The sequence below is a fragment of the Falco rusticolus genome, chromosome 13 (genome assembly GCF_015220075.1).
Source record: "Falco rusticolus isolate bFalRus1 chromosome 13, bFalRus1.pri, whole genome shotgun sequence".
In the NCBI taxonomy this organism is placed as follows: Eukaryota; Metazoa; Chordata; class Aves; order Falconiformes; family Falconidae; genus Falco; species Falco rusticolus.
In genome coordinates, this window is record NC_051199.1 from 5,971,121 (window position 1) to 5,990,132 (window position 19,012).

General features: G+C 54.2%; 1 protein-coding gene across 2 annotated transcripts; it reads right to left on the reverse strand.

Moving 5' to 3' along the window:
* Nucleotides 1–2,845: 2,845 nt before the first annotated feature.
* On the reverse strand, nt 2,846–18,884 carry MAP6D1 (MAP6 domain containing 1). 2 transcript variants are annotated; one of them, XM_037407421.1, is made up of 3 exons: nt 18,269–18,884; nt 7,399–7,516; nt 2,846–4,811 (listed from the first exon to the last, which is right to left on the reverse strand). In XM_037407421.1, the coding sequence occupies exons 1-3, from the start codon at nt 18,766–18,768 to the stop codon at nt 4,785–4,787; spliced, it is 645 nt and encodes a 214-aa protein (XP_037263318.1). In that variant the 5' UTR covers nt 18,769–18,884; the 3' UTR covers nt 2,846–4,784. The 2 variants fall into 2 exon arrangements, with proteins under 2 accessions (XP_037263318.1, XP_037263317.1); XM_037407420.1 differs by having other exon boundaries at nt 2,846–4,862; nt 18,269–18,879.
* Nucleotides 18,885–19,012: the final 128 nt, after the last annotated feature.

The following is a 19,012-nucleotide window of genomic DNA, read 5'->3' on the forward strand; positions in this document are numbered from 1 at the left end:
AGTTGGGGAACTGATCTGAAGGAAATTTTCCCCTTTTTGAGTTATTTTGAAAAGCTCTTGGGTTTGGAGGCTGGGCGAAGAGGAGCACGGCAAGCTTAGCTCCTCCAGCTTTTCATCCTCCAGAGCAGCCTGTTTGAGCGGCAAGTAATTGCTTTGTATGGAAGATGGAGAAGCCTGGTGGGTTGATGTTGGCTGGCTGCCAGACGCCCACCCAGCTGCTCTCACTCCCCTTCCACAGAACAGGGGAGAAAATAAGACTAAAAAGCTCATGGGTCAAGATGAAAATGGGGATGTTGCGTACCAATTACTGTCACAGGCAAAACGGATTCAACTTGGGGAACATTACTTGAACTTGTCCCTCAGAACAGAGCTGGATGGTGAGAAACAAAGACAAAAAACCCCACACCTTTCCCCCTACTCCTTTTTTTCCTGAGACTTGACTGTTAGTCCTTCATTCCTGACTCCCACCTCCTCTCCCCCAACAAGAGGCACAGGTGTTGCTTTCTTAAGCATCCTCTCACAGGGGCAACACTGGCTCCTCTGCGGGGCTCCCACCATCGGCTGCCCTGGGGCCACTGGCACCCCCAGCCGCTCCTCACAGAGACCCCACAGCCAGCTCCCGCTCACGGGCACCTGATATGGACAGGAAAAGGAAGAAAAAAAGTAAGAAAAGCTAACTTGTCCTTTTCCCCAGGCTGTGGGGAGGAATTGTAGGTGCTTATGAGCAAACTTAATGGTAAAATCCTGCAAAACTCATTCTTGTTTGTACTAAATCCCATAAAAGTGCCTCCTCAGTGAGCAGACGCTGCCATGCCTTTACGCTGCCAGAGCCAAACAAATGACACCAAGGTGGCCAAGGAAGCTGGCTGGGCCCTTGGTGCTGATGCCTCCCCTCCTGGCTGCCACAGCCCTGCCCTTGCGTGGCTGACCGCATCTCCGGGATGTGGTGGTAGGTGCAGTGTGCCCCCAAGGCACTGGACCATCCGCTTCAGAAACAAAGCTGTGGGCACACCGAGCTGGCACGGGAGCAAGTAGCATGTCTGAGTCCCAGGGTGCAGCCTTGGTGCCACCAGAGCCTGTGCCACCAGGAACAAGGATTCGGCAATCCCTTCTGTGCCACTTCTGCCCTGAAAGCAAACCCAGCCTCTGCGCTGCGTGGCACCAACAGCTGTTTGTGGCAAGCCAGGCTGGTCCTTAGGGTCGTACGTTACTGTGATGGCCAAGGTAGAGAAAATGGGTATGAATAAGGCAGAGGTGATAGGTTTTCATCCAACTGTTCATCCTCCATGAATTAGTGCAATGCGAAGAGAAAGGTGCAGTTTATGAAAGCAGACAATTCATGAATGTGCTGCTTGTGAACTTTTCAAGTTCAGGTAATGAGCTGTCCTGAGTAACGGGGTTATTTCCCATGCCAGAGCTTCTCCTGAACACATGGAAGCGCAGATGCTCACAGCTTCATGGCACAGGGGATGCAGCTGGCACAAATCTCGCTCTCAGCATCCCAGCAGGCCAGGTGTCAGCAAGATGGAATGAAATGAGCACACTCAGTGTCACCCTATAGGTAGTAAACTACAATGCTTCAGGTGTAAAACCTTCCTTTTAAAGGATGTTTCTTCATGTGTCAAATAACCCTTGTTTGCAGTGTGATTCACAGTTGGAAAGCCTTGAATGGACATGGACGTGAACCCAAAGTAATTGAGAAGATGAACAGGAGTGTGAGAGCAGCGCTGGAAGCAGTCCTGGCATCGTGGGCAAACCCTGTGTGGCTTTGCCCTCTTCAGAGGAACGTGGTGCGGTACCTTTCAACCTGGCCGAGGCGGTGCTTTCCGGGCAGAACCGCGCATACCGCAGCCATCGGGAGCCGGTTGCATCACCCTGTCCCTTGCCACGGTAAGTACCTGCTCGGTTTTCCTTCCGTTTGTCTCTTCTGTCGTTGGAACCAGGCAACGGGTCGTGAGCCTTTGGCTTTCTCCTGGAAGTCCGAGGCACGGCTAGAAGAGCTGGCAGCGCGCTGTCCAGGGAAGCCCGTTGTACCTGCAGCACCTTTATTCACTAAAATGTTCTTGGGAGCAACTGTAAGGCGATGGTCTCTGTTAAAATTCAAAGCAAGCGCTAGTTCCCCGTAATCAGTGTGAGATGGCGGAGGGAAAAAGAGGTGAAAGGGCAGTTCTTGTCCCTTTCCATTAACAGGGCGCACGGTGGGCACCACAGAGAGGGGACCTGGAGAGTATGGCACCTGTATCGGGGTCGATCCAGCCTCTCAGCGTTCGATAGTGAATGTGGCAAACTGGTATCATTGGTTTGTCCCTTCTCCCTTCCGCGCCACTGGACTGCTTGCTGAATAGTTTGCTTTCCCTTTGCAAGCATCTGGGAAAAATCCCCGAAGTGATTATGAATTCTGCAGAGCCACAGCTTTCCTTTGGAAAGCAGCTGCGCTTTCAGATCCCTGGTCGGGCCACAGCTTGAAACGTGCCTTGGAAGCCATTCCTGCCAGGGGCCCGTGCCAGCAGGTAAGCCTGAGGGGTAAGGAACGTAAGGAACGGCTGCAAATGCTGTCGCACATCTCCTGGACACCTTCCTTGCTGTCCTGTGTGCCCCGCCCCTGCTGCTCTGCGAGGGAGAAATGCAGCAACAAATTGTCCTGCAAGGCTGAATACTCGAGGGTTATGCTCTACAACAAAAAAATATTTGGGAAAGAACCAATAGCCAAAATACATTTTAATTTATTAAATTAAATCCAGTCCATTTGATAAAATACAAGCTTATTATATTACCAGTTTGTTTACAACTGGGTTGTTGTTTTTTTTAAGAAATACAATGAATTAAGAAGAGATACTGAATAGACAATTTATCTTTTTTTTTTTTCTTTTTTTTTTTGCTGTTAATAAAGTCCAGGATTGAAATGAACTTAAATTGTTCGAACAAAACTCTTAAAAACATTATAAAGAGATTAAACAAGCAGATTGAATTCTTAGAAACATCTAACATGCAAAACCTCTAGTACAGTTTGAATGCTTCAAATGAATTTCCTGAAAAATGAATCTCCTGAAAAATTGTTTTGGCGAGCACTGGTATTCCTGTAGGTTCCTTGGGGTCCAAGGGGAGTGTGGGAAGTGCCACCCCTTGTCCCACCCCAACACGGCTGACTGCGGATGGTGCCTGTTCTCATCCCACTAGTGCAGCGACCAGAGGTGGCATCCCTCCGTTCTCACACGGTGCAGTGAGAAGATGCTGCCTGCCTGGATTCCAAACACTATCCACATGCCAGCAGTTCCAAAATTGTTCTTATGGGAATTAACAGCAATGCATACATGTTTGCAAAGTCCCCAGAGATCATTAAATGTGCCTTAGACTTCAGCTAGTAGGAAGGTTAAGAACAGATTCTCCTGCGTTAAAGTCTATTTCGTTGCAGATGAATGAGTGTCTGATCCCTGTTCAAGTCTGAGGATAGTTTCTTTTCGTTCTAGCTAACACACGTGTTGCAAACTCATAAAGTAAAAGGTTTTTAATTTTTTCCCCCCAAATAATTAGTAAAACCATTAAATGAGCAGTAGTCTAATAATATTGCATAAGTCATTCAGATAGAAACTGTAAACTCACTACAGTCTCTGAGGACAAAGGCTAAAAAATGGTTTCTTAAAACAGGCGTACCTCAGCAAAAGTTAAATGCAAGCTAATCTAAAAAAAATCAGCTTTAGAGCAATGACACTTAAAATGGCCTATCTTAAAAATGAAGGATGTCTTACATTCTACGTGACGTTTGTCTTTAAGAAGAGTTCCTAAGTAACATTCGCTTCTGGTTGTTCCTAGCATTAGCATTACCAATATACAGGCAATAATTTAGGAATTTCAAGGCAATATTTTCCACCTCGCATATGCAAAGAGTTAACATGTGTTGAAAGTAGAAGCATGTCCTTTTTGTTAAAGGATCGCACATCGCTTTAGGTAAAATCCATGTACAATATTTACACTCACCCTAACAGCTATACAGACTACATAAATATCTTTGATGCTCTGGACCCTGGAAGGTGCCAAGCTGGCGGCGCCCACCAGTGCTCTCCCGGCCAGGCTGGCGCGTCGCTGTCAGGGCTGTGTCTCTCCCGAAGCTCAGTCCCCTCTCGCTCTTGCTCAGCCCACCAGTTCTGGAAGCACCCAGCTTTCCAGCCTTAAAACCACGAGACACTGCATGCGCCAGCTTTATTTAGGAGTTCAGCGATGCTGGCTTCCTCCAGCTCCTAAAACCACCCTGGAGGTTCAGAGCAGCCCTGTTTCAGGATGCTGTGATTTCTGGGGATGCCCTTTGAGGTCCTATTTCCAAAACCCCTCAAGCAGCTCAAAAGTCAGCCAGACACTCCCTGTCTTTCACTGGCCTATTTAGAGGGTGCTGCTAAATAAACCTCTTTTGGGGGGGTTTAATTATCCATCCCGCTTGTGATTGTTTTCCCTCCCGCCCTGTGTAGTTACGCATGGGGACGCTGCCTGCAGTACTGCCTTCGCTGCCCAAAGTCGCTCTCCCAACACGATGCCAGCTGGCGCAGGAATGACCCTGCTCCCATGGAAAACGAGGTCGCTCCTCGCCGTGCGTTTTGCCAGTTTTGAACCAAGCGCTTTGCGGTTTGTTGTGTTAACAGAAAGCCTGTGTGTGGGTGCATATCATTAATCGCCGAAGCTGCTTTTGATAATACCAGTCCTTTGATCTTAACACTCCTCATGAAAATTGCATAGTGATAGATCTGAACAGAAACGCCGCGTTTAAGCTGCCTGCGTGTGAGGAGGGTGCGGGTTCACACGTTGAGGATCCGTGACGGCGCCTGGAAAACAGCAGAGGGGTTGGGGGAGAACCTGGTCTTCACCTCTGGGATCTAGTGGGGTGAGGGGGGAGAGAAACATTAGTGCCACGTGGGGTACGAGTGACCGGAGAGCTCAGGGGATCTGGGCCGTTGCGGGGACCTGCCTGCCCTGTAACGTGCCGCTGCCCCGCAGCGCCAGCTCTTGGCTGGGTGTCGGTGAGCCCGGCCCCGGTGGACGGGGCGATGTGAGGGCACATGTGATGCTGCACCACCGAGGAGGGGCTCGTTGTAACCCAGCCCTTGGAGCCCAGAGGGGTGCGGAGTGATGGGGTCACCATGGCTGGGCAGGCTTGGAGGATGCAGGCATCCTGCAGGATGGAGAGCTGCCCTCTTCACGTGCTCTACAAACGTCACCATGAATTCACCGCGGGATTTCAGCGAGAGGCACCGCAGTGGTGCATGCCTGGTCCTCAATCTTTTGGAGGATGCCACCCAGGGTCTGTCAGGGCGCTCCGCTGGACGGGGCGACAAGCTGCAAACAGGGGCACGCACCTCGGGTACCTGCAGGGGATAAATGGGTACCTGGCCATGCCAGGCTGTGGAGTTGCAAGGACTTGGATAAGGATGGAAACTGCTGCAGCCTGGGAAGGGCAGAGCTAACAGAGGTTGCTCTTTCTGACGCCTGTGGAGCCAGAACTCCGGGTGGTGCGTAGCTGTTGTGGTTGTACGGAGGCACGAAGGGCACCTGCATGCTTTTGTCTTCCCTAATGCTTAAAACCCAAAGGATTTGGGACAGGACCAGCCTTAGCTGCACAGGCAAAGGCAGCGCAGGGAAAGCTATCGACTTGTTTGTTGTTGTTTCATTGCTCTGATATTTCCATTCCTCTGGAGATGCATCTGACACGCTAAGGAACAGGAGGAGTGTCACAAGCAGCCTGTGCACAGCTCGGGAGCTGGGGAGCACCAGCGCTCTGGGTCTTCCCTGCAGGCTGTTGGGACACAGCGTACGCCTGACTCCCGGGTGTCCAGCCAAAGCCGTGGGCTTCAGGCAAGAGGGAAAGTCCCCGTGGCTGAGCGTAAACCAGGGAGAGGCTGACTTCTCTTTGAACTGGTGGCTCCTCGGCACCACCTTCGTTCCAGACTACACCTTCCCCACGGTGTCCGCCAGAGGGGCCGTGGTGGTACCCTGGGGCTCCAGGAACCGGGACCTTTGCTTGCACGGTCTGGAGTGCCGCATCCGTGGTGGCGTGTCTTTGTGTCTGGGATGCCAGTCTTCTCTTTCCCTTCCTTGAGACCTGGTATGGGGACTTGGAGGGGTTCCTCTAGGACCCTCTCCTTTGCATCCTATCTGCCAAATAGGAAGACACTATATTTACCCCTGCAGGGTCAAAATACAAGGTTTAGGGTTAAATACCCTCTATGCCGTTGCTGCACCACAGTGAGCAGCCCAGACTATTCAGAGCAAGGAGGGAGTCGGGTGAGGTTTGCCAATTCTGTTTTGCCTGAGGTCACTGTCCCACTTTCAGTGGAGCTGGATATACCCATCGTGTGCCCTGTCGCAGCAGTGTGCCAGCAATCCTCTGCGGACGAGGCACTTGGCTCTCTGCTGATTAAACACTCCTTTCTTGCCTTCTCCAAGGCAAAGATTTACTTTTTGCACTTGGCCCTGGAGTAGCTGCCGTTACCCATACTGGCACAGCACGCCGCAGCTGGGGAATTCCGCCCCAGCTCTGCTTTCCAAGTCATTCAGCGCAGCCTGCGCATGGCTTTAGTGGCTGGTTGTGTGAAGTGCTGTTCTCTTTGGTGGTCTGATGCAAAAAGCAGCTAAACCAGAGCAAAAAGCAGCTAAAGCAGAGCCTCGTTGGCATGCGCTTTGCTTCCCTGTGGGGACGGGGAGCAAGCGGGGCCCTGCCAGGGAGAACGCTGGGTACAGAGAGAACATTCCCTTGTGGGATTTTTAGCAATGCTGAGATGTATTTCATCAAGAAAACGATCTTACGCTGGTTGTAGAAACTTGCAGAAAAATGCCGAGGAAGCCTCAGAGGCCCAGGACCTGTGCGGCTGCTTCCACAGCTGTGTCCCCCTCAGCACTGGCAGCGGGGGCAGCTGCTGCCGGGGGGTCTGTCCTGTCCGGGTGGGTGCTGTTCCTTAGCGATCTGCAAACATTCCTGTGCAAACACCCCTGTCCATGGCCGGTGTTAGCACCAGAGGTTTCATCTTGTGCTACAGCCCTAACGCTAGCGCACGCTGAGCGCTCTGCGTGTGCGCAGGGGTGTGCGATGCACCTTGCACGGAGAGAGAGGTACGCACACCTTGTACGTAGGGTATCCAGTGGAGGGAATCCTAACTCCCTGACTGTCATGCAGTTTAAAATCCTGGTCTCGGGCTGAATTATGGTAAGTCACGGTATGGCAGCTCTAACACATCCCTCTGAAAGCAAGGGATGGCCACGTTACCTGACAGGCAGTGACAAGAGTGGTCAGTGAGGACACGGCTTTATGCTACACGCACCACATCGATAAAAAAAATGAGTAGCTCCTGATGCATCCTTTACTCACATTGACACTGGGATTTTAAAAAATCTAGGAATTTAAAAAATGTTAATTACCTTAAAATCTGCCTTGTAGCTTGTTTCCTGAACAAAATGGTCTTCCGGGATAGTGAAGCCTTGCTTTGTCTTTATAGGCTTGGATGGTTTTGCTCCGGTCCATGGGCGATACTCTTGCCTGAAATGAGATTGTCAAGACAGAAGAACTTGTAAAATGCAACATACTCACAGGGGTACTTCTGCTCAGGATGGTTGCACAGCCAGAAGGCAAGGCTGGTTACGATCAGCTCGTAAGGCTGAGCATGTCTAAGGCACACCGAGAATAAAAGACAACCTGTGCCCAGAGGCCCGCCTTGGTCAGACAGCCCAGGCTGCAAGATGCGGCAGGGCACAGCCGGGGCTGACTGCTGCCCTGACTTAGCTCTTCCTTTATTCCCGGCAAAATGTGCCCTCCCCCAGAGCTGCTTGGTGCTTTCCTCCTGGGTAAGAAAAAGTCAGGGTTACTTTTTGCTTGATAGCTCCTTGACCGCTTACAATGTAAAACACTGGCTCGTCGGGCACCTACAGCGTAAAACGTTGTGGTCTGGGGCCGCGAGTGCCTTGCTCACGCGTGCGGAGGGAGGCTGCCGGCGGTCCCTACGTGGCCCTAGCTCTGGTGACAGCGGGCACGCTGGCCGGTGTGTGCTGTGCTCGCAGCTGTGGCAACCTGGTCTGAAACGCATCCGCAGGAGACGCCACCTCAGCTGGCAGATGCTTCCGCTGATGATTTTCCTTCAGATGGGGGCAAGTGCTTTGACTTTGCTTGATGATGCCTGAGAAGGTGGCACTTGGCTGACTTAGCCTGGGAGCAGTGACATCTGAGAAACGGGCAGCACACGTTTCACGCACGCTGCCGAGCAGTGTGGCAGGGTCTGGCTCAGCTCTGCTGCCCGCTCCCTCCTGCAGCTTTCCCTCTGCACCTCTTGTCACGCTTCCCTCTGCTTCTCTGCACCTCTTGTCACAAACAGGCTTTACTAATGCCCCCTCCGTGAGGACTTTTGGGATGCGGCAGCAGCAGCCAGGTGAGCTGAGCTGGCTCATCTGCTCTCCGAAGAGAGAAGCCTGCTCGGCTCATGTTTGCATCTCTGGCAACAAGCTCAGGCGGCGTCTGTAACCAATGGGGAGGCAGCTAAGCAAGGTGGGACAATTTTATGTTTATACCCCGGCATACTTAAATAACAACTGCATCTCACTAGCTGCTTATACGCAGGGTCAAACAAGATCAAGTCCTGAGCCACATCCAGGCGAGGGAAATAGGTTGTGTTTTAATGTGCCGGGCTTAGCTTTGATCACAGCCTCTCTGATTTTAATTCTTCCCAAGCATGCTATTTGCTATTTTGATAGTAGCTGCAAATTCCTCTTTTTAAAATCTTATCTAAAATGTCTAAGTATGGAGTATTATTTTAGAATGTGTAGTTTGCTACTGATCCTTTTAAATATATTACCAAAATATCCACTGCCTGGTTTATGCTTGATTTCTAAACATAAACTCGACCTTAAAACGCTGCCTCTTTTCTTGGTTGATTTGTAGATAGAGGGTATGACCCTGGACCGTGTTTAAGTCAAGCAGAAATATTAATACAAAATATTAATATTAATACAAATATATATAATTATATATATTTATATTTATTTACATATATATAAATATATATAACATAAAGTACAAAAAAAATAAGTAACTGTTTCTTGACAGAGTTTGCTGCCAGGACGGAGGCGTATGGGCACAGGCACAAGGGAACAGGCAGGAGCCCGCGGCCAGGGCTGACAGCGGCGTGCCAGCTTGACCAAAGGTGGGGTGAGTTCTTAAATCCACCCAGTAACAGATAGTGCTTTACGGAAGAGCTTCCAGAAAGCAAAACCAAGCCCCTGTCAGGGCTGTTTACGTGCACTGCAAGCATTGCCTGTGCTCGGTTCGCTCTCCCCATGCTGAGCCTTCCCCGCACCTTGCTGTTCAGGCTTGCTCGGGCAGCAGGTAGGTGCCTGCACAGCTCTCCCGGTGCAGCTCCTGCTGCTCAGGATAAGGAAGCTCCTTTGCAGAAAGGTGATTTTGGCCAAGCGATGCCCCGGGAAGGCAACCTTTCAGCAGGGAATCCCAGGCACGTGTGAACGCCGAGTTAAGAGTTAAATCTGACCTCTGCTGTGCCGCACAGCTGGAGGCAGGGCACAACAGCTACTGGGCAAAAGACCAGCAAAATGGTACAAAGCCACCAATTACATCCCAGCTGCTTCTAGGAACTGGAACCTGCCACCCCACATAAAGCCGGACTGCCTCAAGGATGCTGGTGGCATCCATTCCTAACCACTCCTCCTCGTGCCAGCCCGTCTCCCCGCTGCGTTCTGTTGCAATGGAGTGCCTCCCCGGCTTTCAATGAATGCCTGTGTCACCCGGCTCCGCGGCCAGCGCCGTCCCGCTGCTTTGTAGCAGATCATTTGCTGATTTGGCAGGTCCCCAAATGCAGCCCTTTTGGATCACGGGGCCCTCGCTTTGGCTGGAAGCCAAACTGTTCTCCTCTCAGCCTTTGGATGGCCAAACCGCCTTTTGAGGCACCTACGTGCAGTGAGGAGATGCTGCCTTCACCCACGGAAACAGAAACAGAAACGTGAGGGCAGACAGTCATGGCTCAGACCCACAGCGGCGCTTCTTGTTTGGAATCATCGGGATCTCCGATCTCCCCCTGTGCAAACGCAGGACTCTGAGCCCCTGGGAAGGGCTGGGCAAAACAGAGCCGACTTACCTCCTCTGGGAGCTGGGGAACTTGAAACAAGAAAATTATAACCCCTGGTGCAGAAAGTACAGCTAACTAAAGTCACTCTGTCTTTCAGCTTGCGGGACACTGCCCCCGTCTCCCGCTGTACAGCCAAGAGCCAGCAGGAACGCGAGCCCCGGCAGAGTTCGGTGACTTGACATCAGCCTTGGAGTCACGAGCGGAGTCAAGATGCATGAGCCACCCAGCGCCTGGGGAAGGGGGATGACGTGTCCTTAACGTTACTTCGCTCAAGGTGTCAAGGTTTAGTCCTCCTCCCCCTTGTGCTCCCTGGCGCAACACTCGCTCCCTGTGCTTGAGGAAGCATCACGCCCGGCTCAGCCGGTGCATTGCCTCTCCCTCCCTTCCCCACAGGCACGGCGGGTGCTGCGCGGTCCCGGATCACACCGGTAGCACTTATTGGCAGGAGAACAGGATGGTGGGAGAAGCAATTAGCAAAATGGCATGGAGAAGGGCAGAGGGTGACGTGCCATCCAGCTGCTGCTGGGGATGGACGTGAGAGGCATTGGCTGTTGCTGCTGGAGACGTCATCTTCGTCCTTCCTGCCGTATCCCTCCTCCTCCCCTTGTCCCCAGACAGCAGCAGTCAGGTTACTTTGGGGCCGCAGGGACCTGCAGCGGAGGGGAACTAGCCTCCAGGCCCATAACTCCATGTCCAGGCTCTCTTTAGGTTCTGTTTTGTTCTCCACTGTTACAACCTAGAGGTGAGATTTTTGATCTGCAGGAATAGAAATGACCCAGTGGTACTTGTAAGTACTAAAGCACTGGGGTTGTGAAAGGAAAAAGGCCTCCTAAGTTGTATGCAGACTTTAAAATCGTGGAGATCAAAAGGGAAAGGCTTCTTTTTGAACACTGTGGCTTCTTTACCGCCGACTCACTCCAGGAAGGAAGAAGCAGCAGCTTTTTGCAGGTGGATGCCCCGTTAGTCTGTGGAACAACTTTGATCGCATAAATCACTGCTTTGTAGATTGTTTCTTTGCTGTTTCTCATAATCAGTTAATAGGGCCTGGGGAAAGGTGTTTCTTTTGTAATATGCTGGGATGTGCCTGGAGGGAAAGGTCTGGGTCAGTGTGGTGGGGGGAGCGGGGACCCAGTTTAACCCCCAGTGGTGATGAGAAATGGAGCAAGTGGGAGCACAGCTATCAGTATATGCCAGGAACAACAACAAAAAAAACCACAACGCGTTGGACTGTCAATTACCAGGGGGTTACTACGAAGCCCAGCTTTGAAGAGCGCTGTGTGTGTGCCATCTCCCTTCCCGGATGAGCAGGACTGCCTGGACCAGGGCTGTCAGACAGCATCCACAGGGGGTCAGGCTGCGGGGGGAGATGCTCCCACCACAATTCACCGAGTGGCCTCGCAGACTTCAGGGCGTGATTTGGGAATGATGGATCCAGGATTGGTCCTTCTGTTCCTTCCAAACACAACATGCTGCTGCTGCAGCTCAAGCTGCTGGGTGCCACGACCCACGCGGCTGCCGGCCCCTGTGCTGCCTCCAGCCCTTCCCGTTTCATGTGCTTCACAAATGTCTTCGGGCCTTGCAGAGAAAGCCGCATGCAAACTCTTTTTTTATTTCACTGATCTGGTGAAAATCAAACTTAGAAAGCTTTTTAACTTCACTGAGCTGGAGAGCATTTCTGTTGGGCATGGGGAGGCAGAAGGTAGAAATACAGACGGTGCTGTTTGTGATGCTGGGGCTGCCGTCTCCAGCCGGATTCACCTACAGCATTTATAGCGTTCCTTTGCCCCGCAGTACACCACCAGTGCCATCACAGCTGTACCATCATTTTAGTACTTCATCTTTATGGCATGGTTTGCTTCACATGATTGTGAGCTGCTGCATTACAATCCCATTTCTCATTTAAGAAATGGAGAAAAAGGCTGATTCTGTGTAGCCGAACGTAACTCCGAGCCACACTGCCCGAGCCACTCCGCATTCATCCTGCTGCTGCCCTCCTGCTTCTCCTACCCAGCACGCCCGTGAGAGAGAAGCAGCATAACGAGCATTCGTCCCGTTTTCCCTTCAGAAGGAAAGGGGTGCGCAGCCTGGGGGTCCCTTAGTGCCTTTCCAAAGCACAGGCTGCCCACAGTGCCTGCGGGGGAAGCCAGGCCGGCGCGCCAGGCTTCGGGCAGAGGGTGTGGGGTGTGAAACCTCTCTCCGTTCGGGACACGGCTCCTCGCCCACACCTGGCACGGCCGTGCCTCTGCCACTTCAGGGGGGCAGTTCTCCTTCGCTCTCCCAGAGGATGGGCTGAGGGTGCCCACGGCAAAGCCCTGCAGGGACCAGGCTGCTGCCACATCTCCTCGTCAGCGGTGGGCCGCAAATGTTACGAGCCACGGAGGCAGCAGCAAGAGCTCTGCGCGATGGACAAAGCCAGGAGCCCTCCCGGGTGATGGAGCGGTTACACTGCCTTTCTCTGAGCCATGTCCGACACCGGTGGGGTGGCTGGGGGCCCTTCCAAGCCTTGGGCACAGGAGCAGATTGTGCCCCTTCCCCGATCCAGGCAAAGAGCACGGCGCCAGGACAGACATGGGAGAAAGGAAAAGCTGATAGGAAAAAACCTAGAGGGGTAAAGACCAGCAGGCAGGGATCAGAGAGGAGGGACACAGAAGACCCCTGGCTGCTTCCCACCCCGGCTCTCAGTGTACCAAGGTCAGGCAGTAGTCAGAGCGGCTCTTAGCTCACGGGGAAGAAGCAACAAATAAGACTGGACTGAAAGGCCAGGAGAACGCCCTGAAGTCTCAGAGCGCTGTCTTAGGGGGAGTTTGGGGAACTCGCTCTGCTCACAGACAGACCCCCGAGGGGGGAGCACTCCCAGTGGTGTGCTGGGACAGGCAGCCGCTTCCCCCTCAGTGGAGCCCTGTGAGTTGGGGGCTCTGGGCAGCTCTGAGGGTCTTGGCTTCTGGCATTATCCCACTTCCCATTCTTTCCCTCTAATGTAAGTTTGGATACACTTTGAGTAGAGAAAATTCCTCCTACCTTTACGCAATAGCTTTGAATCTCCCCCCTTGCAGTTCTGCAGTGTACTTCGCACAACAAACATTCTCTCTTAAGCCTCTGTTTCCAGCCCCCCTCGCTCTTTCCTCCCACGCCTCTGTCCCCCCCCAAGCCCTCCCCTCCCCCAGCCAGGCTATGCAGCGCACTGCGAGTCTCTGGATCCATCCCAACGCCTGCACCAAGCAAGCTTACTTCTTAAATAGCGTCAAAACCAGGGGCTTCAGTATTAATTTCCCCAAGCAGCAAGATACTTAAGAATGTCAAGACAACTGTAAGCCTTGATTACAAAAGCTTTACTCTTATTATTGAGGATAAGCATTCATTTAAATATCTTTTAAGGATCAAGGATGGAGCTCCTCATACGCAGTACTATTAACCCTGCCAGCTCAGGTGTGTGCCACAATCCCATATGCTGAACACGAGTGCAAGTGTTTCCTCTGATTTCTTCTGCACAACTGCACTAAGATGCTTTTCAATGAGAAGCAATCACCACAGCTCACCTTGCCCTTCTGCACAAGCATGCTTTGAAGGCAGGTGAATAGCACAGGCAGCCAAGCAACGAGCTCTGTGACTGCATCCATAGTTATGGGGAAAAGCGTCTTTCCCCTTCGTTCAGCAGCATCTCCCCTGGTAGGAGGATTCTGCCCCACGGGCAGGGCGCAACAAACAGCACGTGCTGAACACTCGTGCAGGAAGGTGGGAGTTCAGTTTGCTGAAGGATCTTCTACCCCTCTATTCCCAAAATCATTAGCAATGGCACATCAGGCCCTTTCCACTTAATGACCCCAGTTCTTTATGTGTCTTCATCGAAACAAAACTGCTCGCTCTGGGCAAGCAAGAAACCCTGCTGATCCAAAGCCCCCGGTCTGGTTTGCTTTACTGCTCTGACTCCCACCTGCAAACAAGTTGGGCGCTCTCGACTCTCGCGCCTGCTCAAAACACTCATAGCGCAGAAACACCGACTGCAGAGACCTGGCGCTGTGCATGTCACAGAAACTCCCCTTCCCCGAGCGCTAATACAAGCAAAGCCAACGGGTGGGGGAAGAGCAGCCAAAACCATCGCTCACAGCGCTGCTGCCACGTTTTCACTTACACGCTGAAGTGCTTTCCAAAAGCTGGCAGGTTACCGAAGGGGAAACTGAGGTCTGGAGTGACTGAAGGAAGTACAGCTGAGCCTGGACCGGGGCTCTCCTCCCAGCAATACCAGCCCCAGCAGGGAGGTTGTGCCTTCATCCCCGTCACCTTCTAACAAGGTAAGATGACATCCAGAGAACAGAGCCAGCTGGAGATACCTGCTGACAGCACCAGCTTGTCTCGTCCACTGTAGAAGGGAGTTAAGGAAAGCACTTACCTATTCCTAAAGTGTCTGCTAAATGCAATCAGGACCTAGCAGTACCATTAATCCTGTGCAGAGCCAGGAGTACACAGCACCTGCAACTTGCTGCTGGAAGGGAGAAGCCACTTGCGTGACCCCAAAGGACAAACCCTTGGGAAGATGCAGAGGGGGCCGCTCAGCACTCCCTCCTGCCTCCTCCAGCATCAAGGAAGGTGTAATCTTTTGCAAGCCTCTGCAGCAGTCCCTGGGATCTTTACACAGTTGGAGCACATCCCATTTTAGCCTTTCAAGTGCGGCTTGTATCCACCTGCCTCAGCCTGTCACCTCAGCTCCCCCTCGGGTAGCCCAGCTGGGGTTTGACTTCAGTCAGACCCTGCAGAACTCCAGCTGAAATCCAGGGACTGGAGACAGGAGCCACCCCAAAGATCTGGGGACATGGGGCAATAGTTTGGAGGGCAGGCAGCTGTGCTGTCCCTTTGCTCTATACAGAGATATTCTTTCAAAATTAAAAATAACTTTTCCTCCTCACAGGTACAGGTATTCTTCCAACACCCCCTCCGCCTTTATCCTTCTGCTGCTTATGGAAAAGTTCCTGCAGAAGTCACTTGGAATGGGATTGGTCTTGGTCACTGATCCTGGAAGCTTGTTTTGTTCTGGGAAGTGCCGGGTCAGGCTGGCTGGCTGCACCATGTACAGCCAGTTTTGTATGCAGCCCAGTTCCCTTCTGAGCTTAAAAAAAAAAAATAAAAAATAAAAGAGTGCGGAGAGAAGATGTAACAGAAACTTGCAGAATGAAGTCTCAGGGGAGCAGTGCCCTGATGCACAAAAGCCTGTCAAACCGAACGGTGCTGAACGTTACCAGGGTCTCACCGAGACACTTGGGTGCTTCACAGAAACACACAACAGGCTGTGTTGTAGTAGAACCCTGCAATCAGCATCCCAGGATTAAAAAGCAGCAAAGCACAAAACCTTAAAAAAACCCACCTAGCACCTTACAGAATAAAGCAATAAAACCACTACTGCTTGTGAAAGCCTGGAGTGGACCATGCATCAACCCCAACTTTTCTGCACTGTCCTGCTCAAGCCCAGTCCTTCCCCGCCTTCAAGACCTTTTCTCTTTCGCATGCAGCAGGCCCAGGCAGGGTCACAGAGCGCAGCCGGGGGCTGCTGGCCACCAGGAGCCCGTCCTGCAGCACAGCCTTCATGGTGGGCAAGTGGCACACCAGGCTCCACGGACCCATTCCTTGTAGGAGCGGGCACGGCTCCCCAGGGCCACCCTCCCTGCTCCCAGGCAGAGCCACAGGGAAGGGCTGATACTCCTGCAACAGCAGAAAAGGGGGAATCTCCCCAAGGGTCTTCCTAGCAAGGAAATGAGAGTCACCATAAATAACCAAAAAAGTGCTTCCCACACCTTGGCTCCTCTCTAACCATCCACCTGCCTCGGTCCCTGCCTGCATGTCTCTGTGCAGGGGACACTCTCCCTTTTTGCCAAATCCCTTAAAGACATAACGTGCTTCACCAGCCTTCATCAGCTGCTCCTGTTAACAGCCACCCAGCCCTGCTTCTAGCACAGCTGACCTGCCCCTCACCCACACCTGTGGGTGGGCACAGCCTGGAGCAGCGGGGCCGTGCGGCCACCCAGGGATGGCTTAACACACAAGCAGCATCCTTCTGGCCTTCAACAGGGAGGATGATGAAGAACATCAACGCATAACGCTGCTGTTCAGCTGCTTCCTGAAGATAAACGTCTGCAGACTGCAACGCTGCCTTTGGAAAACCAGGAGGTAAGAGGAAAGGAGGGCTGAGCCGTGGTGGTGGCGGTGTCGCTGCGGTTGCGAGTGCCTGACTCGCAGGAGGCGGGTGTGCTGGGGATGATGCCTGCCCTGCCACAGACCCCGGCACTGCTCCTGGGGCTGCGGCGTGACCAAAGCCACCAAATGCAAACCCAGTGCCCCAAGCGTAACTGAAAATGCCTGTAACTCTGCCAAGTACCTGGTTAGTTGTTCTGGAAAGGAAAAAAGGAACAAATCAAAATCGAAATAGACTCTCTGCAGCCTGTGAAGCTGTTGCGGACTTTTCTCCTGCTGCTTGTTGTGACTCTGGTGTGCTGGGTGGCATGGGGATTTCTTAAATTTGCAATGTTGTGAGAGGTGATAATTCAGAGAAACTGTGGGCAGTTACCGGAATAAGATGAAGGTGGTTTGCCTCGTATAGTTCTGTCTGCACTAGTTGTAACCGTACCGCCTTCCAACAGCTTAAGGACTTCATGTGAGAACCTTGCGCTGCTGTGGCTGCCCTGCCCTGTGCCTCCATCCTCATCCCGCACCTCTCCTCCTGTCAGCCGCGAGGAGTTCCTCAACTCCCTTGAAGTCTTACTTTGTGGAAAACTTGTTTTGATTTGCGTGTTGGTACTTTGTTGTGCGATACGTAAACTTCTTGCTCTTCCAAGACTAGCCGAGAGCTCTGTGTAAGAACAGCCACGGCCGAGGGAGGAAGGCTGCGAGAAGGGGCTCCTTGCTGAGCACTGCAACAGCCGTAGGGAAGCTGCAGCTCTAATGCAGGCTAACGCACCCTGCTCTGGGGTCAGGCTACGACCTCAACGTGGAGATGGATGTGTGTCTGAAACACACACCTGGCTAGGCTTGCTCGAGGCGGGCTTCTCTGAAGTAATTCCTGCGCTGCTTTGCAATTGAAAAGCGCTTTTCCTCAAAAACAACCATTGCTCTGTGAGATGCAGCAAGGGAAAAGATAGTGCATGAATTCAGGCACTGCAGTGATCCCTCCGGAGCCCGTACCCTAACTGCACTAGTAGCAGGGCAGCTGCCTGCACTGGGAGGAGTGGGATCAGCAACACATTCCCCCGTATTCCAGGCCTGTAATCCTTCCCGGGGCCCCCAGCGTTTTGGTCTTAAAAGCGCTGTGATAAATAATCCAGTGAATTGCAATTATGAGGAGAAACATCTCCCAGGTACATAACGGATAAGAAGCATCTAAATACTAGGGAATCTATTGGAATAAAAATAATTGCTCTATTAATATACCTCGTAGGTATATTAAAACCTGCCAAACACCATCACAAGGGAGCGTGCGGTAATGGTGTGGAAGCGGCGCCGTGTCCGTGTCCGACAGCAGCCTGGCAGGGGCTGGAGTCCCCGCTCGCCCGTGGTGGATGCCGGTGGGAACAAGGGGTGAATCCGGCGCATCCCCATGGCTCGTTCCAGAAAATAAATGCCTGTAAGCAGCCAAGCGCCCGCAGGGAAAGGAAGGCACCGACCACGTAAAAGGCTCCTAAGAATTTTTAAAGGCTCTTTGGGAAAGGTGGCTGGTGACAGTTTTTCCCGTTAAATGGCACGTTTGGAGCCCTGGAGCAGGCTCTGAGGCGTAACGTGCCTCACCTTGAGCGGGGCAGCCCAGGAGTTTTGCAGGGCAGGAGGCGGGGGGCTGGGGGGGCACGGCCAGGTTGGGGGCACTGCGGCCCGGGCACGGGGGGGTGCAGGCCCCGCTCCCCCCGGCTGCACCCCGGGCGCCCCCCCCGCTCCCCCCGGGCGCAGCGGGCAGGGCAGGGCTCAGCGCCCCGCGGCCGCCCCCGCACACCGACGGCGCCCCCCGCGCCGGCCCCGACCCGGCTCTGGCGACCGGCTGCGCCCCCCCCCCCCCCCCGCCCCGGTTCCAGCCCCCCCCGCCCCGGTTCCAGCCCCCCCCGCCGGCACCCCCGCCCCGCGCTGCGGCGGCGCTCCCCCCGCGGGCGGCAGCCCCCCCCCGGGCCGGGGCGGGCGGCGGGGCCGGTTACCTGTAGGAGGTGGTGTGGGCGCCGTCCGGCTGCGAGCGCGGCCGCAGCTGCTCGGGGCCGCCGCAGCCGCCCGCCGCCGGCCTCCCGCTGCCGGGCAGGGCGCAGGCGGCGCGGCCCGGGGCGGGCTGGGGGGCGGCCCCGTCCCTCCCGCCGCTGCTGGCGCTGACCCAGGGGAAGGCGTCCCTCCTCGGGAGGGGCCACGCTCGGAAGTCCCGCCGGTACTGGGTCTCCGCCGCGAAGGGCTCCCCGGCGCCCACCGCCCGGCCCTTCCTGCGGCCGGCCGGCTGCCCGGCGGCGGCGTCCCGCGGCGGGCGGGGGGCCGGGGCGGGCGGGCGGGCGCTGCCCCGCGGGGGGGGCCCGCCGCGCTGGGCCGCCCCGTCCTCCTGCTCCTCGATGTCCGAGTAGTTGTGGATGGTGAGCGGCACGGAGAGGTCGGACTTGTCCAGCTGGCTCCAGAAGCGGGCCAGGCAGCACACCCGGCTGATGCAGGGCCAGGCCATGGCGGCGGCCGCAGCCCCCGCCTCGCCCGCAGCCGGCCGCGCTCCCGGCTTCAGCCCTCATCGGCGGCGGCAGCCCCTCCTCCCGCCGCCCCCTTCCCCCGGTAATGACACCCCCTCGCCGGGATTACGGCCCGCACACGTGACCCGGGCTGCCGCCGGGAGCTCCGTGCAGCTGCCGGGGCTGGCGGCCGGGCGGGGGAAGCCGCGGGGCCGGGTGCTGCTGCGCGGCCGAGATGCTTGCCCC

Excerpts from the sequence above, each read along its gene's own strand:
- MAP6D1 (XM_037407420.1), bottom strand. The coding sequence starts at position 18,768 with ATGGCCTGGCCCTGCATCAGCCGGGTGTGCTGCCTGGCCCGCTTCTGG. Across the intron at positions 7,517-18,268 it reads GCCCACACCACCTCCTACAG|GCAAGAGTATCGCCCATGGA; the intron begins GTAACCGGCCCC and ends ATCTCATTTCAG. Across the intron at positions 4,863-7,398 it reads GCTACAAGGCAGATTTTAAG|ATCCCAGAGGTGAAGACCAG; the intron begins GTAATTAACATT and ends TCACCCCACTAG.